This window comes from Lampris incognitus, chromosome 13, assembly GCF_029633865.1.
Source record: "Lampris incognitus isolate fLamInc1 chromosome 13, fLamInc1.hap2, whole genome shotgun sequence".
Lineage (NCBI taxonomy): Eukaryota > Metazoa > Chordata > Actinopteri > Lampriformes > Lampridae > Lampris > Lampris incognitus.
Genome location: NC_079223.1, coordinates 25,297,968 through 25,322,716, shown reverse-complemented (window position 1 = coordinate 25,322,716; position 24,749 = coordinate 25,297,968). Strand labels below are relative to the sequence as shown.

The following is a 24,749-nucleotide window of genomic DNA, read 5'->3' as shown; positions in this document are numbered from 1 at the left end:
GCCTACACAAAACTAATTTCATTTTAAAATATGTGTGACAAAGAGACCATCAGTTTGCCAACCACACAGCTTCAAATTAAAATCTGTTTGACTAGAGGGGCCACCAGGATTTACACTCCACTTGACACATTTTGAAATCCCATCCTCTGTGGAGGAGGCCTTCCATCATCAAGGTGCCTGGTTAACAATGGCACCACAGGTAAATTGGAGCGTACCTCTGGGGGTACATAAAATGTCTTATGATGGATATTAGAAAACAAAAATGACTCTGATATTATGAGAACACATGGGAGTGAATGATTTTTGGGAATAACCCAACAAATGAGTTCTGACTATAGCCCCAAGCCACTTGTGGTGGCAGAATGCAAAGTGAGGATCAACGGGTGCCTTTACTTGAGCTGTCTAACAAGCATCGTCAAGTTAATTCATGTTCTGAAAAGACGGCTGTCTTAACAGCTAAACCAACTCAACGTTGTAATAGCTCCTTTTAAAAGGCTGTCCTCCTCAGCCCTAATTGAAGACAGATATGTTGGATGAAAAAAGAAAAATACATAAGCATAAATACGAATAGGTTTTTGGGGTAAGCCTTTGAAAGGGTTGTCAACAGCAAATGGGATGTTTCAGCTTAATGCACAGGCAATGATAGCAGACACCGAGTATCCATCCAATTATGCAGTGAAATTACATTTGAAGGCACTAAGGTAGAACTGAGAGTAGATTGGATGTTTATGGCGGGGACAAATGTTAGCATGAAGGATGCAGAGGCAAACACGTCTACTCTTGTCATGGAGTGTGGGAATGGTAGCGGACCGACAATGCTTAGAAGAGCAAGTATCTTTTCATGTTTCTCATTTGTTTGTGCCTTTTGGGTAATTTTGCACACTGTGGCAAGTGTAACTGCTCCTTTTTAATCCCTGTAAATATTGTTTAGGTAATGATTTCCATGAATTATGGCTTATTTGTCATAAAATATTACACGATCCACACTCAACTTACCCACACGGCCAAACGCACTGTCACCTGGGCATCTGGGTAGAGTAGCGGTCTATTCCGTTGCCTACCAACACGGGGATCGCCGGTTCGAATCCCCGTGTTACCTCCGGCTTGGTTGGGCGTCCCTGCAGACACAATTAGCTGTGTCTGCAGGTGGGAAGCCGGATGTGGGTATGTGTCCTGATCACTGCACTAGCGCCTCCTCTGGTCAGTCAGGGTGCCTGTTCAGGGGGGGCTGGGGGGTATAGTGTGAAGCAGCTGGCGACTCCACATGTTTTTGAGGAGGCATGTGGTAGTCTGCAGCCCTCCCTGGATCGGCAGAGGGGGTGGAGCAGTGACTGGGATGGCTTGGAAGAGTGGGGTAATTGGCCGGATACAATTGGAGAGAAAAATCCACAAAAAAAAATAAAAATGGACTGTCACCTTTTCTCTGCAAGCTTGTGGTGCAGCAGCAAGAGCTTGTCACGACAAATGAACTGGAATATTTAAGCAATTTTACATGTATGCCAATTAAGGGATAACAGCTAATTGATCTTGATGATAGGTGAGGATGAGAATGCCAATCTTAGCTATGCACTAGCTAGAGGAAAGGATATTCTGATATGCTTTCCTCAATGTATTCAGTCAATAACGTTGTGGTAAAAAGGACAGAGCATCGTTCCTGAAATAATCTTGCAGTGTGTTTTCTACTAGAAAGTTAAAAAATTGATATATCTACCATTTAAAGTCAGCATTCATATTAGCTCCTGGATATATATATAAAAATTTAAAAAACAGAATTTATATTTTTTATTTGGCAGTAATGTAAAAAAAATTTTTTTTTTTACCCCGCTTTTTCCTAGGTCTGTGGATTATGGAAGCACTTACACCAAGCTCAATGACAAAGTGGGTTCAAGGACAGTTTTAAGTTATCTTTATGTCTGCCCAACCAACAAGAGGAAGGTAAACGACACCTCTATCGCTTTATTTCTTTGTCATCTTCAATAGGCTTGATTTAAATTACTTTTGTTCGCACCCAATATGAAACATTAATATCAGTTCTGCGGCAAAATGACAGTGTGTAAACATTTCAAGGAAAGTTGTCTATTCTGTCTATCTATGTACTCTCTCTCTCTCTCTCCCTCTCTCCTTCCTCTAATACTGTATCTCTCCGCTGGCTCTCTGCGCTTTAGATAATGATGCTTAGCGACCCAGAGATAGAGAGCGCTGTTCTCATCAGTTCAGATGAAGGGGCCAGCTTTGAGAAGCATCCCATTAACTTCTATATCCAGAGTCTGCTCTTCCACCCAGCACAGGAGAACTGGATACTGGCTTACAGTCACGACAGCAAGGTAGCAAAGGCCTTTGAGTGAATCCAGAATCAATCCTTTTGTTTTGTTGTTGGGGGAAAAAAAGAGAAGATTAAATATTAAACCTGATCTACTTTGCATTTTTTTTAAAATCACCTTTGCTGAGGATGTTTTTATAAGCATGTTGACAATATCTCCCCTGATGTTTTCAACACACTGTTGATATTTCGACTTATTTTATTTTGCAGTTGTACAGTTCAGTGGACTTTGGGAGGAAATGGCTGCTTGTCCACAACAGTGTGATGCCAGGGAGATTCTACTGGTGTGTTTCTATGGATTCTATTTTTGAACCTCAGTTTTTCTCACTGATTGGTTGTTATTTGAGTAATTGTTCACAGCCTTATGCTATCAAATGGATCCAGTGTTCCCCTGTAAAACTAGATCTTCCGAAAATAATCAAGCACAGGAGTACTAAACTGATTATAGCAATCTCACATAAGCCTGACTGAGTTGCGGGCTCCCCCCTTTTTTTTTTCTCCTGTCGAGTAAATACAACATGCTGTTTTTGTCACTGCTGTCATTCGGCAATCTTGAATGCATGGGCACAGGGCACAAGTGCATACTGATGTGAGCCTGATTATTTGTGCTTGTCATGGTATGTGTCATGCCCAAGTACCTTTTGAGCTCAAAATGTGAGGATGTTGTTTGCAGGATATCTTCTCCCCATGCATGAGTAGTGAGACATTTGAGGAAAAAAAGAGGCAGCATGGTAGCTATGTGGCAGCGCCCTGGATAACACAATATAGATGCCCCTGGAAACCAGTGATTTATGTGCAATGTTTGAAAAAAAAATCAAAATGCAACACTATGACATAACACCCTGTCAAAGACATGAATGATAACTGCTGAGGGAAATATCTTGAAATTGGAGATCTACATTTTTTATTTTTTTTATTTTTTGTGAATGTGTACCCCTTTCCTCCCTTTGAGTTTTCCTTTGACTTGTATGAACCGAGACAATTTGCCAGTGGTGGCACCATTTTTTGTCCGCTGACTGATTTATCGGAGATCAAGACATTGTTGTGTTTCACAGAATAGTGCTGTCCATCCACAATCGTGACATCCCTCCCTCATTCCTGCTTCTCCCTCTCTTCTTCCCTATTTCACCACCTTCCCTCCACTTTCTCCCTATCCAATCTATTTCTGCTATTCTTCATCCTCTCCTCCTCCTCTTCTTTTTTCAAGGGCGGTAATGGGACTGGATAGAGAATCGGATGTGGTCCACATAGAGACACGCATTGAGAAAGGCCGTGAGTGCTATACTGCAGTTTGCCGCTGTAGCAGGACCCACAGGACCCCTTGTCTCTCATTTAGAGCGAGGTCACTGGGAAGATGAGACCAGTTTGGCCGCTGAGATTAGTCCCAGAAGTCTTGTAAAGTAGATGGGAGTCTCCTGACAAAAAGGGAGAGTTATAGTGGGTTGATCGATGTTTCTTCTCCTTAATCTGTCCCTAGTGAGCCATAGAAGAAACTCAACTCTCCTTTTAAAACAGCAGACTATATCCGTTCAAACCAATAACAGGTTTTTTTTTCCACTAGGGCAAAACTTGCTATTCTCTTGTAATGCAAAAAAGCTATCTGAATTTGCATACAATTCAGTTGAATGGCATATTATGCTCTTGCTTTGTGTCTCATTGTGTGACATTCGATATGTCTTGGTCCAGAAATCTGAGAAGGTGTTTGGGCTGTAAAAAGATACACTATACTTTCTCATGTGAGAGACCCCAAAATTAGATTTTTTTATTTTTTTGCATTATTTGTGTACTTAGCATTTGCGAATTCGTCTGCTTCCCAGGCTAGTGATTACCCAAACCTAAGGTGATTTCAAAATTGTGTACTTAAGGTGCACCTAGCATACTGAGAAGCTAAAAGTAGTGTGCTGTGTTGAGGCATGAGATTGCAATTTACTGGCAATTGGTTTCCTTTGCTATTTCTAAGGTGCCCAGTATGTAAAGTGCCCTGCCCAACGATGTACTGAAGCCAACAGACAGTACCTCTTCCCCGGACACGTAGACACCAACTCCCTGGTTGTGCAGGACGAATATGTCTTTACTCAGGTTTGTATCGTAATACTTTTATGTTTTCCCCCAGATTTGCAAGCCTGCTAGCTTATTTGTCATGTCGGGTCAGTTTTTTTTTCACCTTTTCACAGAAAGGCCGCTGTATCAGTGAACTTGCTTTTCTTGTTTGTTACTTGTGCACCCAATTGATGTGTTTCCATCGGAGGTTACATATCATGGTTTTCCAAAGCCCACCTGTTCCCCACAGCGATTTGATTATGCTTTTGTCCTGTTCATGTCAAGACATGCATCATTTCTCAGTGAACACAACCCTTCGTGTGTTCACTGAGAAACCCCCACCTGAAGGCAATGTTTGTCAGCTGAGAGTACATGGAAGGAAAACTGTGAATAGACAGCTTGGTGTCCTTATTATCGTTCACGTTGACTTTGACTCCCATTAGACAGTGGCAGTCCGTGTCATTATTAAAGATGTAATTTCAGGTGTCCTCTGCCGTCATTGATTCCAGTCAACAGCTGAGGAATTTTCTCGCTACAATGTTCAGTCTTAATACAAATTTTCAGTGCTGCGAGGCTCGAAGCTCAAGTAAATTTCATTATCAACCAAATCAAATGGGGATGGTTTTTTTTTAGGTTCAAGCTTTGGAGTGAGTAATGCCACAAGTCCTTCATCGTCACAAGTTTGCTATTTCTGATTGATTTATTCATATATTTACTTTTACTGATATAACGTGATGCTCCGGCAGGCAGCAATGCTTTCGTGTTGACCCAGTTTTACTTTGAACACATTTAATCCAGAGACTTGATTGGAACGGCTTCAATCTAAGATTGAAAATGGATCGCTGTATGACTCAAAAACTGTGATTCGGTAACATGTCTGAACTGAATTTAGTTTAGCTGAGATTGGACGCGGGTAGGGGCGGGCACAAGGAAGACACCGTTGAAAATAGCCGGACACAGCTGGTGTGTCTGCAAGGAGCTGCTGCGGTGGCAGAGATGACTTTCTCGTGACTTTCATTGCTCAGGGCAGTTGGATTTAACTTGACAAAGAGTAATGAGGTTATCGATTGGGCTACAACGAAATAAGCAGTCTTCAACACCTCCGAAGTCTCTTGGGAGAGGGGGAACAGCCAAGTGCAACATCCTCAGAAACGTGGCCTGGGAAAATGCAGCTCATTGATTTTCAATAGATTATTCCATTAGTGCCCTAATGTAGTGTGTTGGGGGGACAAACACCATACCTCTAGTTGATTAGAAAATAAGCAATCAAGTAGTGTCGCTATGCCCGTGAGTGCATGTGAAAGTGGTACTGCATTAAGGTCTTCAAGACCCAATGAAGATAAAGCCAACATGATTTCCACTGTCTGTTGGCTTTAGGCTAAATGGAGATAATGAGAATCATTTTTGTGTTGCTTGTTATTTTACTCAGCTTTGCACACTGCGGAGTGTATTTTATTAGCCAGTCATTTGTTGTGAATTAATGTACCTCCTCAAGGAACTGCTCGACTTCGTTTCCTCTTTTCCAACACGAATACATTCAGGGAGACGGCAGCCCCTTCCCTTCTTGTCTCGCATAAAACCTCCCATCCCCACTCCGTGGTCCCATCCCCACTCTGTGGTACCGTTTGCATCGACTCAGTCACGCGTGGAACATGTTTTAGGCCTTTCAGACCGATCAAATGACAATATAAAACATCAGACTAATGAACCTAACTGAGGGCTATCAACTGCTTTGTCCTCTACTCCTGGTAAACTGTGCAGAAATGTAAGACTTCTGGGGCATCAGGGGGGTGGCGTGGCGGTCTATTCCGTTGCCTACCGACACGGAGATCACCCGTTCGAATCCCCGTGTTACCTTCGGCTTGGTCGGACGTCTCAACAGACACAATTGGCCGTGTCTGCGAGAGGGAAGCCGGATGTGAGTGTGTCCTGGTCGCTGCACCAGCACCTCCTCGAGTCGGTCGGGGCGCCTGTTCAGGGGGGACTGGGGGGAATTGCGTGATCCTCCCACGCGCTATGTCTCCCTGGTGAAACTCATCACTGTCAGGTGAAAAGAGGGAGCTGGCGACTCCACATGTACCGGAGGTGGCATGTGGGAGTCTGCAGCCCTCCCCGGATTGGCAGAGGGGGTGCAGCAGCGACCGGGACAGCTCGGAGGAGTGGGGCGATTGGAGTGCAATTAGGGAGGGGAAAAAAGGGGGGGGGGATAATCCAAAAAAAGAAATGTAAGACTTCTACCAGGGATTATTTAGATATAGTGTTTTATTGGAGTTCTAACTTGAGTTGTTTCTTTGACTTCATGGTAAAGGTGACCAAGTCAGGACGAGCCAGCTACTTTGTATCTTACATGAGAGAATCATTCAAGCGGATGAAATTACCGAAATATTGTCTGCCCAAGGTAAGCATCAACGTCACAAAATGACCCCTGAGACAATGACAGCTGGAGGAATAGTAATAAGAAGTAGTGCTGGGTGATATGGAAAACATCATTATCACAACAACCATCACAACATGTGCTTACATACGCAAAAATACCACGTTAAAGAGCCCAACTGAGGTGCATCACATTGAACAGTATGATGATGAAAAGTATTATGTCAGACTCAAACTAGTTTTTGAACTAACACTCCTTCACACCTCATTTTGTGAGAAATTTTGGGTAATAGATCCTTGTTATCACAAATTTAGACAACAAAATTGTGTATCACGATTTCACACTAGCTGAATTTTATTGCCATTTCAGCACCATTTAAAAACGATAAACGTTGTTGAATTTTTTTCTGCCCAGCCCTAATAAGCATGAATCTCGTTTTGTTTTTTTAATCTCTCTCTCTCTCTCTTTCTCTCTCTCTCTCTCTCTCTCTCTCTCTCTCTCTCTCTCTCTCTCTCTCTCTCTCTCTCTCTCTCTCTCTCTCTCTCTCTCTCTCTCTCTCTCTCTCTCACCACATCCTAACAGGACATGCATATCATCAGTACTGATGAGAAGCAGGTGTTTGCAGCAGTTCAGGAGTGGAATCAGAACAATACCTACAGCCTGTACATCTCAGACTCGCCTGGAGTCTACTTCACCATCTCCCTGGAGAATCTACGGACAAGCAGGGGACCTGCCGGCAACCTACTAGTCGACTTTTATAAGGTGGACAGTTGGTCCTGGGGACGGACGTTTGGAGTCTCTTCACAGTGACTCTTTCAGAGCAAAAGTTATAAAATTTACAGCAAAAAGGCACTTTTTGTCATTTGTCTAAACTGCTCTGATTATCATAATTCAAAAATAATAATTAAAGCTGGGAAAAAAATTCTGATGTGGGGCGTCTGGGCATGGCAGTCTATTCCGTTGCCTACCAACATGGGGATCCAGGTTCAAATCCCTGTGTTACCTCCGGCTTGGTCGGGCGTCTCTACAGACACAATTGGCCGTGTCTGCGGGTGGGAAGCCGGATGTGGGTATGTGTCCTGGTCGCTGCTCTAGTGCCTCCTGTGGTCAGTCGGAGCACCTGTTCTTGGGGAGAAGGGGAACTGGGGGGGAACAGCGTGATCCTCCCACATGCTACGTCCCCCTGGTGAAACCCCTCACTGTCAGGTGAAAAGAAGTGGCTGGCGACTCCACATGTATCGGAGGAGGCACGTGGTAGTCTGCAGCCCTCCCCTGATCAGCAGAGAGGATGGAGCAGCGACCGGCATGGCTTGGAAGAGTGAGCTAATGGGCCAAGTACAATTGGAAGGAAAGGGGGGGAAAATCCAACCCCCCCCCCAAAAAAAAACAATAATAATAATTCAAGCTGGGGAAAAAAATGTTAAGTGTTATTTTTCTCTGTTGTATCATGCAAAACTTTATTATTTATTTTGTGCTTTTTAATGTTCAACTTTGACAGGTGGAGGGTATAAATGGCATGTATCTGGCCAACAAACAGGTGGATCATCAAATAAAGACTTTTATCACATACAATAAGGGGCAAACGTGGGCTCTTCTGCCAGCTCCTGCCGTTGATGTGGCTGGAAATAAACTTCACTGCATTCTGGTGAGCTGGAGAGAATGTTCTTGTCATGGGAAATTAAGCTTTCGACAACCTTGTGGTGCTTTTTAAAGAATCCGGTTCGGATAATCGTTAATTTAGAGCCACATTTGCATAGGGGCCCATTTTAACACCAGTTTGCTTTTTTTTTAGTTTCCAAAATGATCAAGGAAATGCTCGGCTGGAATATTCTTATTTAAAGGTCTGGCTTATATGAGTGGCACCGAGGGTTGTCACGTTTAGTTTAAGGTTGTTCTGACTTTCTATTAACCTCGGGAATTTCAATTTACTACCTGTAGCCACCATCAGCACCGGCCTAATGAATATTACATTACACTGAATTACACTAAGTTCCCCATGTTGTTATATGTCAGATGTGTTTGATATTCACTTAACCTAACCTAACCAGTGCTGTAAACCCGTTTGCATAAATCAAGATGGGAAATAATTAGTGTTGCTCGGTTTGTACTGAACTTCGAGATATTGTTCACTGTTACACAAGTGACCATTATGCCCTAGTGTGCCTCCAAGGCCCCTCCCGCCTTCGCCGTTCGAACGCTCTTATTGATGTTTTTCAAAGTGCTTGCCTGTGAGAGATGACTGAAAATGATTTGAATCAATTTTGCCAGATTTATCAGTGCATCTCTGGGGAATTTTAATTACATGCCTTGTTTGCTTTAGAATGAAACAATTCAAATGCCCTTCTTGTCCTCTCAGCCATTTTCATTTTGCTGGCAGTAGAGATCAGGGGAAAAGCATCTTTGTTTCATAAATGTTCTCAGAAATTGGCGGCACTTCTTTCACAGAGGAGGAAACAGTTTGAAGGCAAAGCCAATTATAATTGCATCTGTTAAGATCTGCCTGATTTGCATTGTCTCAACCTGGGCTTGATTGAAATCCATTTTGTTGACAGCCGTTATGTTCACTGCATCTGCATCTGGAGATGTCAGAGAACCCCTACACCTCTGGACGCATATCTAGCAAAGACTCTGTACCAGGGATCATTGTGGCTACAGGTATGATCGCTAAAAAGAAATATATTTATGGGATTTGTTTTAGTAGCACTTTAGTGTCTAATTTCACATAGTATGAACTATTTATGACCGTTTGAGTAATTATATTGCAGCAGCGCAACCACCAAAATACAACATTAATATCACATTACCCTCTTCCTGTCAAGGTTATTGGATATGTGGGTGAAAAATTTGACCCTTAACTCCTTAATTAAAAGAAACGTTAGGGTAGCATTGAGTAACAAAGTTGTCCTCCAATCGAGAAAGAGGACATCTGCAGTAGCTTGGACTAATAATGCAAATTTTTATCAGATAATGCTTGCACATAGGTATTTTATAGCTTCAGAGTTTGCTGCGCTTTACTATGCAAATATATATACCAATTTATTTGGGTTTTTGTTCTCAGGGAATATTGGAACGGAGTTGTCCTCCACTAACCTTGGAATGTTTATATCATCTGATGCAGGGAATAGCTGGAGACAGGTGAGGCCCATCTGGCCTGCAATCTACACTTGGCTTTATTTACTACACCCAACAGATGATGTGCATTCTTGGTGAATGTGTTCTGTTATTAGTGGAGCAAATATGTTTGATGTTTTTAAATGTTTATGCAGATTTTTGAGGAGGAGCACCACATCTGGTTTCTTGACGATGGGGGTGCTTTGCTGGCAGTCCTACATGCAACAGCACCGATAAGACACTTATGGTAAGTGCCGCACTTGTATAAAAGCTGCACAGCTGGTTTTCAAAACCACATTGTTGATTTTTTTTTTCATATGTAAAAGATTGCAGTGAAGTTGTGGTTGCATTAGGAGGAAAGATCTGGCCTCGAGAGCTGGCATTTCAGTTTTGTTATGGGTTGGCTCTAGCATGCGGTTACAGCTTACACTTAGCGATGCTGATGAGTTCGGTTTGCATCATTACTGTAGCCATGAAAAAAAAAGTTTTCCTCAATACATCAAAACTGGAAAAGTGTCAGTTACTGTCTTGTACTGTTGGTGGGTATTTCTGAATACTTTTATGTAAATGCGGACTAGAGCAGGTTTAAAATGGGATGAGAATCAGGGAGCCTGGGTCCTACATGCTGTTTGAGGTTCTTCACACTATCCGCTATAATTTCCCCCCACAGTACAATACAATCCAAAGTCATTGAGCTCAATGAGAGCAAATTTAAAATCTCTCAAATAAACATATGTCGGACGTTACCATGAAAGGAATACCTCTTTCGAGTTCTTCTTCTTTTTTTGCATATCATCTGGACCAGAACCATGGCATATAAAGATTTTTTTTCCCCTGTCAGCTGAGCCTCATCATATATAATATCGGACATTTTGTTGATAATTTCGCAGATGACCTGAAATATTTTGTTGCATTTCTTTGTATTTTGTTTATCTTTGATTCATGTGCTCATTGTTTTCCAACAATTCTTCAAGATGAATGAATTTGAACTAGTGCACTATATAATTATATTATGAGTATATATTTGACTATTACTACCTCATACCATTCAGCAAACTATAAAGTAAAAGTATAGATCTTTACTTCCTTCCACACCTCTTTAGAAGTGCTGATCATTGTTGTCATTTACTCGGTGCAGGATAAGTCTAGACGAAGGCAAGAAATGGGATCGTCACAGTTTCTCCTTGGCACCTCTGTATGTGGATGGAGTTTTAATGGAGCCCGAAATGGAGAAACACATTATCACGTAAGCAGAGAGAATAGTGTGGGAGGAACAAAACAAATATTAGGCTTGAAAAGAGGTGTACAATTGGCATAAACAAAGGATTTTTTTTTCATGTTTTCAATTTGTGTTTGATCCCTCATGAATGAAACAAGTTCAAACTCAGCCATTTGGAATATTATCTTGTTTATCAACATGAATCACAGACCACAGATTACAGGTCCCTTTGTTATCCTGTGATGTCAGATAAATGACTGTATCCTCAGATAGTCCCTCATGAATTTTGCATTCCTTCTAATCTTTTTTTCAGTTTCTTTGGACACTTCAGCCATCGGTCAGAATGGCAGCTGATCAAGATAGACTACAAGGGCATCTTCAGTAGGAGATGCATGGATGGAGATTACCAGACATGGCAATTACACAACAAGGTTGCAGACATATTGAGCACGATCGATTTATTGTCAACATCGAGAGATGCATGTTTGGTTATTGTCACTGTAAACACAGTAGATGCTTGTTCCTGTTCTTTCTCTTTCTTTGGATCTTACTTTCTTTCGCTTTCTTTCATGATACTTTAAACCAGTCAGTGTATTATATTTAGTTTTTTGTTTGTTTTGTTTTGTTTTTTGTTGTTGTTGTTGTTTTCTGTTTTGTTAGGGCGAACCATGTGTGATGGGTGAGAAGCAGATCTATATGAAGCGACGGCCAGGCAACCGTTGTATACTAGCCCAGGATTACTCCAGAGTCTATTCCTCAGAGCCATGCCTCTGCAGAGCCTATGATTTTGAATGGTAATAGCTTCCCTTACCAGCTTAAATATGAGCACCCCACACTTGTTACATGGTTTTATTCTCAATTCCTTTAGCTCATAGCACTTCTCTAATGTCACCCCTGAACACCTAACATAACTGATCTTCAATTATTGGTGTTAGCATACATTTCGTCATCTGTATTAGCATTCTTTTTTCAGCTTTGGATGGGTTAATATTTGAGTTATATTTCCATATTCGGTGGATAGCCAGTGTCCATGCATTCAGTGGGTGTAATTATCGTTTGCAAATGGTAGATGCTGAGTTAGAGTAACTATGCGTAGTGCTAATTTGCATAATGTCAAATGATTTATTAGAATTCAATTAATAATGAATGAATTGCTAAATGAATTTTAAATGTCTTTTATCCATCTGTCTAAAATTCTGTTTGATCCTGCTTGTCTGACACTCGCGTCTCTGTAGTCACGGGCCTAGAACGTGTCAGGAAGCTCTGTCTGTTGAATATTTGCCTGACTACAAAAGCTTGTTGCCAAGATTATTTGAATAGTAGTATTTATAATTTTATGAACTTTCTTATTTGGCAGTGATTATGGGTTTGAACGTCAGGCAGATGGGAAGTGCTCTCCTGCGTTTTGGTTTGATCCAAACGCAGCCACAAAAAGCTGCAGTACCAGCCAGACCTTTCTTAACAGTACAGGGTAGGTGACCCCGACCCCTCATCCATCACGATAAAATATTGCACAACTAGAGAATCGAGAAAATGTTTCAATCATGTGTTACATGGTCAAATTATTAGGAGCATGCCATGGTTGATTTACGCTCTTAAGACACAATGGTTTACTCTGCCAGTGTGAAACGGCTCACTGTACATTAACTGAACATGTTCATCTTTCTTTTTGGAAGGTATCGGAAAGTTTTGTCTAATAATTGTAAGGAGGCATGGAAGAACATGTATTCACCCAGGAGGCAGGCGTGTCGTTCCAGACCTCCCAGAGGCCTGCGGTTGACCACCAGCCAAGGAGAGCTCAGTGCTACCGTTGGAAGCAATGTTACCTTCTTGGTGTATCTGGATGTTGTAAGTCAGATTAACCTAGCATTGTTATACTATTAGTGTTACCGATAGTATTAGCAGTTGTAGTTAATGTCTTTCTTTATGAGTTCTTGAGATGTCCTCTGTCTATGTGCGGCTTTTTTAGTTTTGGAAAGGAATACGTTGAAGACTCACAGACCTGTGTCTAGGGCTGTGCGATATATGGCAATATATATCGTGTGACGACAGAAAAACATATATCATTTCATATTAATCTCTATTGTTTATTTACGGGATTTATATATATCTCTAAATTTATTTTTAGTTTTTCCCCCTTGTCCCACCCGATTAACCCAATGGCATATGGCCGGAAATCTTGTGGAGTAACTCCCTTGGCTCACGTTTCCACAGGAAAGAGATAGTCGTAGCACCAGCTTCCTTCAAACTCGTGTCGGCTGCTCGCTATTTTACACGCTGAAGCCTCGCATGGATTGCATTACCTTCAGGCCGCGAAGGAGACGTAGGGAGAATGCTTTCGGTTGCTTGGCTGCAGGCGCCCGGATGGGCCAGAGGGGTCGCTGGAGAACGACGAGTCCCCCAACACTACACCGATCTACACCCACTATCCCCGGGTAAGGGTGGCCTAATGAATACCTTACCCCGTGGACGCTCTGGCCGTGACCGGTTACGGTGAGTCTGGGATATGAACCTCCCAGCCACATGACGAGCGGACTGCAAGAACAGCGGTTTATTCCACTCGGCCATCAGAGCTGCCGTAACGGGAATATTTCCCGTCATTGGGACGACCCTTTCCGCTGTTTGCACAGCACGGACGCAGGCAGGAAATTTGCATGAAGGCAATATAAACAAACATGGAGGACAGTGAACGTAACGCAGAACGGGGTAATTCCGAACAGAAGGACTCCAACCAGCTAGGACAAAAACGAGGAGCTTGTACTTAAAAGAGGGGCTACTTCTATCGTATGGATGTGGTTTGGGTATAAAAAGTCTGATATGGACCAGAAAACTGTACTTTGCAAAATATGCTGCACCCCGTTACACTGCAACGAATTCGAGGGGGTTACGCAACCACAGAAACTGCCGCGGCCGGGAAGCGAACCCGTATCGTCCGCGCCGCAGGAGACGTCGCTAACCGCCCGACTAAAGGGTGAGATTCGCCAGCCAGTGGCCAGCGTGTCTACTTATCTATGCACGTTACAACACCACTACCCTCTTTGATCACCTACGCATCGAATTTACAGAAAACGTGCTATATCGTGATATGTATCGTTATCGTGATATGAGATTTTGGTCATATCGCACAGCCCTACCTATGTCTTATCTCTTCACTTATTCATCCCTTCCTATGCTGGCCGTGTTTCTTTCACATTCCCTTCTCATTTTCTTGCAAGGTGTTTGTGACACAGGTAATACTAGTATGAGATCTCATCTGTGGTGGACTGCACTTCCTTTTATTTAGACCAAGGGCAGTATCCTGACTTAAGCCATCTTGACAGATGCAATGCCTTACCTTTTGTCCACAGGGAGACTCACTGAGGACCAATATCCAGCTAGACTTTGGGGATGGCATCAAGATCACATACTCCAATGTGAGCAGGACAGATGATGGAATCAAGCACAGCTACAGAACTACTGGGATTTACCGCGTGGCAGCTTATGCTGAAAACAGCCAGGGATCTGCCAGCAGCTCCCTGTTTTTACACATCACCAGTATGTGAATCGGAAATATTATTCACTCCTACTACAGTAGATATGACTTTTAACTCTTCTCCTTTATGACCAGTCATGTTCTAACTAAACCAAACACTCCCTATTTATTAGATTGCATTCAAAGGATTGCAATTTCTGTGATCTTGAATGTAAACCTCATATTCCAAAACTGCCGGAAAACAATCCAGGCTAATCTTGGCTAAATGTCTCCTTCGCCTCAGCAATAAATTCCTTTTTATCATATTATCAGTGTTGTATTATTATTATGCATTACTTACATTTAAGCTTCAAAATTACAAAACCTTACCCTGTGGGCTGTAACGGTAGAGCAGCTGTACTGTACAACCGGCTTGTTTTATATTTGTTGGATATCAGATATCTTCATACCTGTTAGCTATAGTTGTAATTGGTATGTGTGCGTGTGTGTGTGCGTGTGTGTGGACATCTTGCTTGCACTCACATATTTGTATGCGTGCCTGTTTGTGTGCATATATGAATGTGTGTGCTGGTGTATGGTTTTCCTGCCTCAGGTCCAGTGGAGCGTATATATCTCTCAGCTCCTATTGTAGCCATCAGGGGGAAGGAGGCTAATCTTACCGCTGTGGTTTGGCCCAGCCATTCCAGAACATTGACCTTTTTCTGGTGGTTTGAAAACAGCTCCGAGGTGAGATGATTCTCCTCTCCCTCCTCCTCCTCCTCCTCATACAAATATTCCACTCGATTATTACGTCTTCATTGGGGAGAAACATGTAAAAACGCATTCTCCCTCCCATGATGTGATTCCCTTGAGGTGTTTGCGTTGTGAAGATGTTAGTCGCCAAAGTGTTTGTACAAGTCAGCTTCAATGTGCTGCGACTCCTCAAGGGTGCTCTGTATCTCGGTGAAGATATCCATGCTGAATAGCTGGCCAAACTTATTTATCATGTTGATTGTGTTCACCCCAGATCTCCTCATTATGCCATTTAATTAGGGCTGTATGTAGTACCCCATATGGAGCTAACACGGTCGTTTTTCTGTGCAATTCCCTTTTTTCCTTCAAAAAACAGCCCATTATAACCTTGGAGGGGAGCCTTTCGCACACATTTCTGAGAGAAGGAATAAACAAGGTCACAGTCCAGGTTGCTTCTGGCAGCAGTGTGATGCAGGATTCAAAAGTTATAACTGTTAAAGGTGAGTGGGGGGTGGATAGAAATTTTTACAAAAGCCTTTAATTGGTATTATGTACATTACAGGAATATGCAATTTGCTATCTGGGGGAATCAAGATATCTCTAGGCCCACATCACAATAACTGCTATGTTAATGTCAGACATGGACTTATTTTAATGAGAAAAATGTTGCAGTATGTGAAAATGAAACCTTAAAAGACAAATTAAGTGCAAGTCTCATGTCATCAAATGAAAAAAGACACTTAACTACACAAATTGTGAAAGACATTCATACTGAAAGGGAGACTCATTTCTTGTCTTTTCCTAGAGTTCTTCAGGTCGCTGCCGTTGTCGTTCTCACCAGTTCTTGATGAACATAACCCTGACATCCCTGAGTGGCGGGAGGACATAGGACGTGTTGTTCAGAAAGCTTTGTCACAGGTACACGAAGTTCAGCTCGCACTGGGACCTCTCTAGGAACCACCGCTGGCCATCATAGGCTCTCAGGGCCATTACTATTTCATATCACAGACTATGACATGGATGTCCACCTGCAGTGTTTACAGAATTCATATTTAACTCACTTTAAAAGAGCTGCTTAACTCAAACAGCTTAATTTGTAGTAACAGTATTTGGCAGTTTTAGACAAATATGACTTAAAAATGAATGTTGAGGGGCATCCGGGTGGCGTGGCAGTCTATTCTGTTGCCTACCAACACGGGGATTGGCGGTTCGAATCCCCGTGTTACCTCCGGCTTGGTCAGGCGTCCCTGCAGACACAATTGGCCATGTCTGCGGGTTGGAAGCCAGATGTGGGTATGTGTCCTGGTCGCTACACTAGTGCCTCCTCTGGTTGGTCGGGCACCTGTTCGGGGGGATAGCGTGATCCTGCCACACACTACATCCCCCTGGCAAAACTCATCACTGTCAGGTGAAAAGAAGTGGCTGGCGACTCCGCATGTATCAGAAGAGACATGTGATAGTCTGCAGCCCTCCCTGGATTGGCAGAGGGGGTGGAGCAATGACCAGGACAGCTCGGAATAGTGGGGTAGTTGGCCAAAAAATTTGATTGGGGAGAAAAAGTGGGGAGGGTGGGGGAGTGTTGAATTGAAGTTCAATAGTATGACCTGTCGTTGCAGGTGTCTGGTTTTCCTGAAGAGCAGCTGCTGGTATCGCTGGACCAAGGCCTTCCCACTAATGCAGAACTTTTTATTCTGCCAGACAAAAACACGCCGTCTGAACACAAGAAGAAGAATGAAGCTCTAGATAGGGTAAAAACCGCAGAATAAATATGAGTTTAATGAAATTGCCATTCTTTCATTAAAGAATATAGCTTCTGTTGGAGGATTTTCCACTCGTGTAGTCACGCAATTTAATCTTAACAGAATCATCTGCTGTTTATTGTGATCTAATGTGTTTTCTTTCGATTACCTAAAACAGATATCTGGATTTTTTGTCAATGCCCTCAACCAAGGCTTGATTCAGTTTGAGTTGAAAGCTGATGTTCACATTATAGTGTACATCGATCAGCAAACTTTGGGTAAGTTGGGGCAACGTTTACCATTTTCTCTCTGACTGGGGGCAGCGTGGCAGCTGCATTTGAAAGCCTATAGTAGAAAGCTACAACATAAAGTATGAGAAGTTAAGGATTACGTTATTCCAGCTGGGTTCTTTAAATCTATTATGCATTCAGGGTGCCTGGGTGGCGTAGCGGTCTATTCCGTTGCCTACCAACACAGGGATCGGCTGTTCAAATCCCCATGTTACCTCCGGCTCGGTTGGACGTCTCTACAGACACAATTGGCCGTGTCTGCGGGTGGGAAGCTGGATGTGGGTATGTGTCCTAGTCACTGCACTAGCGCCTCCTCTGGTTGGTCAGGGTGCCTGTTCAGTGGGGAGGGGGAACTGGGGGGAATAGCGTGATCCTCCCGAGCGCTACGGCCCCCTGGCAAAACTCCTCACTGTCATGTGAAATAAAGCAGCTGGCGACTCCACGTGTATCAGAGGAGACGTACGGCAGTCTGCAGCCCTTCCCGGATCAGCAGAGGGGATGGAGCAGTGACCGGGATGACTTGGAAGAGTGGGGTAAATGGCTGGATACAACTGGGGAGAAAAAGGGGCAAAAAAATATAGTATGCATTTGTGGCAATATACCTTTATTTTGATGATATGCACAAGATTATGCAGCTATCGCTCATGTGCAGATCTGACATTCTTTACTACCTATAGACTGAAACGATACACATATGGATAAGCATAGATAACACAATTTCTTCAGCACGATTCTAATCACATCACGGCATCCAAATGTGTTTCCCTATGCTTTCATTTTGTTGCTTGCAGTGCTCAGACTTTTACACACCTCTTTGAAAATTAGCCAATCGATGAGGTGATTGACAAGGAAGGTGTTTGGTATGCGCTGTGGAAGATCGCCGGAGTCAGTGTGTTATTAGCATATCGCAAAAATGTGTCGATCAACTTGGCATTGCGTTACCCTTTTCATCCACCAACTGATCTGTCTTCATTCGTGTCTGCATACAGAGGTCTGGGATGCCTTTAGAAGGATCCAGAAAGGTCATACCCTTCACAGGCTTCCTTCCATAGGAGAAAGATGGGTGGCGAGGGACAGTACTTTGAATAATGCACCTCAGCACTTAAAAATCCATGGCTGAGCATAAACCAACTGCATGTAAAACCCTAGGGAGAGCCAGCAGGACCTCCTAAAGGCTCACTTTAACACCTTGAGGAGATGACCCATAGGGCAGCAGCACCTCAAACAAGTCATGAAAGTGTTTCATGATGCGGGGTAGTGTAAATGATCTCCTTGTTTTATTGTGCTGTGAAGTAATGTTTAGTAAAGTAAGGCGATATTTGACACACTGGTCTAAGCAATTCTAAATATTGTTGAAATGGCTTATTTACATGAATTTAATGTGTGTGTCTGTCTGTTTTGCACAGCACCACTTGTGGATTCAAACTCCATCCACAGTGGCTCAGCCATGCTGATGCTGCTCTCCGTCGTGTTTGTTGGTTTAGCGGCCTTTTTCATCTACAAGTTTAAGAGGTACGTTTTCCAAAGTCAAGAGACCGTTTTTATCATATCGATCATCTGTGTCTGAAAACCTCTGTAACAAAGATGGTCAGGATTCTCTTTGTTTTTAGGAAAATCCCTTGGATCCACGTCCAAGCGGAGGACAGCCATGAGAAAGAACCGGAGGTCCTCAGCACAGTGGGTCAAAATGACAACATGTCCAAGGTCAAACTCAGTGAGTTTCCATCTCAGGAGGAGGTCATAGAAAAAGAGGGTCGCAGCAGAGGTAAGTAACTGCAGATTAAAAATTTAGTCTAGTTGATGTAGTTCTTGTTCACAGATATTAAGAATAATTAAATTTGCAAGTTAAACCTCATGTGACCATCATTACACATGACATTCATGTATATATTAACATGAACTGCCATTTAACCGGATAGGGCTCAATTGAAAAAAATTAGTTGAAAATAAACTCAAGATACAATGAAGACAGAGATTAACCTGAACATTTAAATCAAGCTGCCTCAGGATGAGATGCATTTGACCAAGTCACTAGAGTGAAGTGTAAACACAATAGTACACAACAGTGCTTAAACATATAACATATGTTTCTGATGAATTATCATGTAAGATGCTGCTGCTGTTGGGCCCTTGGCTGTATTTGCAATAAAACCTGATTTAGACTTCCAAAAGAGTAAACATAATGTATACATGCTTGTCATCTTGTTTATCAATAACAGCACTGAATTAGGAATGACTTGCTGATTCCTAAGTTTTGCTAACTGGGAAAGATCAGTTTTGAAGTCAAATGAACGCCACACATAGCATTGCAAACCGCCCTGTCTAATACCTGCCCTGTCTAATACCTGGAATTTTTACTTGGGTCTTTCTGTCTGGCCATGCATTTTCATGTTTTGCAAGGAGAAAAATAAAGAGGGAAAACTGTCTGATTCAGTGTAGAAACTACTGTTGCATTTTAATGTCATGGTCAGTGAGAGGCAAATAACCCATATTTCTATCCTACATGGTATTTAGACCCATATCAAAGTAAGGTAGTATGAATGCTGCTTATGTCAGTCGTTTTCATAGGTATCAAGAGCAGTGCTGCTGGGCGTTTGCCTCACTTGGATCTTTTTTCTACATTTTTCACAGTGTCCGTTAGTAGATTAGATTAGACCTGAATTGCAACAACCTTATTTCAGCCTTAATATGGCTTGAAAAGTGCGTAGTATTGCACCGAAGTGCCTCCATTACAAATAGATGTCAAGTTGACCAGTAAACTCCTCAACATCCATTATGAAGTCACATAGAGGAAAACCGCTGGGGCCCTGCAGGCAAGTGGGTTGTGTTTGACAGAAGTAGCAGTGCAGTGCTCCTGACACAGATATGTGAACTACAGGCCTCTTTTCTGGTCACTCAGCACTATGGTCATTCTTCACCTCTCAACTGTTCCCACCTTTCCACGGCCCTGCTGATCTGAAACAAATGAACTCCTTGTTAAGGTTGCCTTCAAAGCTCTTTATTCAGGGCACCATGGGACTGTAGATTTGGGCCCAAATGGATTCCTGACCTGTTGCTAGCACACTGCTAATAGACATTATGATTACTCTGTGGCTTGGTATACTTCCATGTAGCCTTTTTTTTTTTCCGGTCGGGGTACAAATGTTCCCAGAGCTGAATCGACTGCATCTAAGCATTTTGGCCAGTCTTGCATCTATCTGAAAAAAAGCTAGGTTGAAACCACATCATCACACATATCTAAAAGCAATTTATTTTAGACCGAACTCATTAATTTGGACCTAGGCATAATCAGTTGCCATGAAACAGCCTTCATCTAGGGACTTGTAGTTGGTTAGAGGAGCTGTCTAAATTGTAGCAAGATATAACTTGTGTTAGTGATTCCACAGTAGTTGTCCGTTTCTGTATTTAGCCTGTCATTATCTGTTTGTATATTTCTAGGAGGAATTGGAAGAAATATGGAGAGAGTGATTACAAGGGAATTTCCAAACTGTACCAATGTTTAAACTGTGCACTGTATTACAGAGTCAATACAGATTGTGGTGTTTCAATTGTTGTTCAGATTGTTTGTTTTGTTGCAAATTGTTTATTTAATGCTCATAGCTGCTGCCATTTCAAGTCATGTTTTTGACATGTCTGAATAGCATTAACATGTGAAAAGTTGATTTAAAAAGCTCTTTAAGATGTATATACATTGAATACACAGGACTCAGAAAATTTGAATGAGAACATGAGGATTGATGATTTTCACACGACTGTTTTCGCGATGCTGTCACAAAATACTCAAATGTCTTTGTTTAAGTCAGTACCAAGCTCTGTTTTAAAACTCGGAAGGATCGAAAAGGTGTATATAAAAGAAGATGGACAGTTAATTTGGCTAGAACGGTACTTTTTGTTTCACTCTGAGATTAAGCCACTGAACAGGTGGAAAATATGTTTCATGCTCTCCAGTTTCACAATTCAGTCTGAATCCACCTTTTGTACTATGGCATGCCCTAATTCATAGTTCACAAAACATATGATATCTTACAGTAAGTATTTATCGTTGTGATATTAAAGTTTAACAAGTATAAAGTTTCGCCTAATCTTTTATCATGTTGTCTGATTCCCTGGTTGAGCAGATTGTGCATGATCTGTGAAATAGTTCCAACTTTAAGTTAACCAATCAATAATCACCTTGTTTGAATAATTTTTCTTACTGTGAACAAATCACCATTTTCAAATTGTTCAAAATAAATGTATTTTTTTATTGACTGATTTTCCCTTCAATGCATATCTCTTTGTTGTTGCGGAGTAACATTCATTTCTATGTGTTCATGACAGAACAGAACTGGCACAATGCAGCATTATAACTTTTTTTCCTCGCCATAATCAAAACACAACATTGAATGTCAGCATAGGAACGACTGGATTGTCTGCAGTGTCATCACACAGGTTGAAACCAAAGGTTCATTAAGCTTTGTTTTCACGTTATCTGAAGCAAATGCGAAGCCTGTCATAAATGCACTTACCCTCAATTTACCCTCTCAATCTGCCGGATGAAGGCGCCATTTAATCTTGTTATAGGCCCCTGGGTTTGGCTAAACCCATGGGCCCCTTCTGCTCTCCACAACCACATATCCACCACCATAACGAACCAGTTCACCTCTGCATACAGTGATACTGCTAAGCCACGCCTCACCACAACAAACATACTGCACATGAATTCACTTCATTTATACTTCATCAGCCAATCAATCAAGTTGCATTCATCGCATCTTTCAAATAATACCAACATCTCTCTCCAACAGTTCACACACTTAAAAATGTCAGCGCAACTACAAACACTATCGGCAATACGTTTCTGCACCACTGCAAACACTACCACCAATACAACAGACCACACCAGATGCATTGCAACCCGCATAAAGTCTACACAGCATATGAATGCCATGATAACAAGCATTCGTGTAAACTACTAATAAGACACGTTAGCCCCTAGCTAACGGGTCTGACCCTTTAGCCGAGCGGTTAGTGATGTCGCCTTGTGGTGCAGTACACCTCGTATCGAATCCCGCACCGAGCAAGAAAATAACCGGTTACATTAGCATCAAACACTGATTTAACCTTCATTGTAAGTGTCTACGCCTCGTTTTCCTAGCAGCAAAATCCCGGATTAACTCCTTGAAGTCCCGTGCCCGCAGAGTATCGCTCTCAGTGGCCGGAAGTTTCAGATGGCTCATGGCCCTTTCAAACACGTGGCTATTTGAGCAGCACTCGCCACTGGCTTCAGCGCACGTTTGACATCTAGTGTTCAGGGAAGTCGCGGAGGACAGAACAAAATAGGCGGAGTTTTTAAAACTTGTAGTGGGACAAGTTTGTCATTTCGTTGCTGGAAATTTGTTTCCAAGATAGGGCTTTCCTTCCGAGGTCTGGATACAAGCGTTAACTTGTGTTGTTAAATTCACGGAAATCTGATTTACAATTTTATCTTTTCCTCCATGTTGACTTCCGTGCCTGACTGGCGGGCTGCCTCATTTCTATTGGCCACGCGGGCACGAGCTCGCCTAGCGGCGCTGCGCTCGACGTGGTGGATGCCGTCGTGGCGCGGCAGAAGCCATTGGAAATAATGAGTTTCCGAGTGCAGTGGCGCCGTTGTCGCTTTGTGTAGACGGTTCCCGGCTGCCCCCTGATTTCGCTGTTCGGGGGGGGGGGGCAGCCGGGAACCGCCGCAGCCGGGACGCGAACCCACGTGCGACTACGTTAACCAGTCACTACAGGGTCCGGCCCGTTAGCCAAGGGCAAGCGAGTATTCATCCGTGATCGTTACAGGATTATTGATTGACATCCAGAGGTTCTTTGAAATTCAGGGCCCGTGGTCTTTAGCCCAGGGAAGTTCTTGCATTAAATCGCCACTGGCCAGATGTATCATCCGACTAGACGCGCCAGTTCATTACGATGCTAGAAAGGCTCGATGGTGGTCTTTTATTGCTAAAGCTGTGAGGGCCATGTCAAGATTTACCCTGCCTGACATTGCTGTTGCCTTATTTATGACAGGGGTTTTATTTTTCACTCAAGTTGTGCGTCATTGCTAATAGTTTCCACCTCAGTAATTTTTTATTATTACTAGCATAAAGGTGTACAAACACCGTGCAGAAGGGTAGGTGGAAAAACTAATTGTTTTAGCAGTGAATATATTAAATAGCTTTGTCGTGTTTGCCCCATAAGACAGAAAAAATGATTCACCCAATATTGTCGTGGCAAAAGGGCAAGGGGGGGGGGGTCTGATGAAACAGACATACATCGTAAATGTTGTGAAATATCTCTTCGGGCTTGAGGGGCAGGGAACCTTGTCTCTTTTTTTGTACATTTTATGGGGCTCATCAATGCCTTAACGTCACACACCAATCTTCGTCACTCTCAAAGTCATCAACTCCCAGAGAATCCCACTTTCTCCCCTGCTCTCATTCTGAATTAACAGCAAGGCCTCCCTCCAAGTGCCCTGGTTTGTTCTTCGGCCCACAATCAGATTGAACAGTGACAATCACAAATGGGTGATTCGTTGCAGACAGGTGTTGTAATGCAGCACTCAATGAAAGGAAACATGCTCATCAATTTCCCACTGCGGCTAACACAATATTGCCGTTGGCTATTATTGTGAGACATTTTTCATTCAAAGTGCAACCATGTCTGTGAATACTCTCCTTGTGTGTGTGTGTGTGTGTGTGTGTGTGTGTGTGTGTGTGTGTGTGTGTGTGTGTGTGTGTGTGTGTGTGTGTGTGTGTGTGTGTGCGTGCGTGCGTGCGTGTGTGTGCATGTGTGTGCTGATTTCCTGGGGAGGGGATAATTAATTTGCAGCACAGTGGGAGATCTGTGGAACTAGCCCATTAGAATCACTCCAGGCTACTTGGTGCTTTTCATTGTCCCTCGAATTGGCCCCACGGTATTATACAAATTGCAGCACCGCCACATAGGCTATACTAAAAAAAAAAACACTTGTTATTGGCAAAGTAGGAAAAGTGACAGATATGAGAAATTGAAAATGCCCTCATCCATCGAATCCTCTTATTTTTCACCCTGTTTTATCCAGTTGACTTCCCAACTATCAACTGTGGTAAATCTAGATTCTGAAATCTGTTGCTAATTAAATCTGTTGATTGACAAAATCAAAGGTCAAATGCAACAGAATGCTGTGGTAAACTGAATGGATTTTGACAGAGCTTTCACGGGAAAGCGGCAGAAATCAATGGTGGATGGTCTTCAGTGTTGTGCATTGTAAGCATAACTAGGCATACTGCACAAATGTAAAGTGTGTTTCTGCTTTATTCTGTCATCCTTGTTATCTGGTGCAACACAAAATCATAAAAGACAATAACCCCACAGAATAATCACGTTATTTGTACTGAATGAGCTGTATAGCCTTTGGCAAACATAAAATGATGTAATTCACATTTTTGATATAATACTTCTCCTAAC

At 42.6% G+C, this 24,749-nt stretch overlaps 1 protein-coding gene across 1 annotated transcript in view; it reads left to right on the top strand.

Annotated features, from left to right (window-relative positions):
• sorcs3b (sortilin related VPS10 domain containing receptor 3b) overlaps window positions 1-20,800 on the top strand; it is a 39,085-nt gene extending 18,285 nt beyond the window's left edge. The window contains 25 exon segments of the mRNA XM_056291418.1: window positions 1,836-1,935; window positions 2,166-2,324; window positions 2,531-2,604; window positions 3,528-3,592; window positions 4,281-4,399; window positions 6,669-6,758; window positions 7,317-7,496; window positions 8,233-8,379; window positions 9,287-9,389; window positions 9,793-9,869; window positions 10,001-10,092; window positions 10,984-11,091; window positions 11,378-11,495; window positions 11,725-11,858; window positions 12,422-12,535; window positions 12,741-12,912; window positions 14,412-14,598; window positions 15,129-15,262; window positions 15,645-15,768; window positions 16,074-16,186; window positions 16,885-17,016; window positions 17,186-17,285; window positions 18,704-18,809; window positions 18,908-19,062; window positions 20,736-20,800. Of these exon segments, the coding sequence (XP_056147393.1) occupies window positions 1,836-1,935; window positions 2,166-2,324; window positions 2,531-2,604; window positions 3,528-3,592; window positions 4,281-4,399; window positions 6,669-6,758; window positions 7,317-7,496; window positions 8,233-8,379; window positions 9,287-9,389; window positions 9,793-9,869; window positions 10,001-10,092; window positions 10,984-11,091; window positions 11,378-11,495; window positions 11,725-11,858; window positions 12,422-12,535; window positions 12,741-12,912; window positions 14,412-14,598; window positions 15,129-15,262; window positions 15,645-15,768; window positions 16,074-16,186; window positions 16,885-17,016; window positions 17,186-17,285; window positions 18,704-18,809; window positions 18,908-19,062; window positions 20,736-20,800 (2,968 nt within the window).
• Window positions 20,801-24,749: the final 3,949 nt, after the last annotated feature.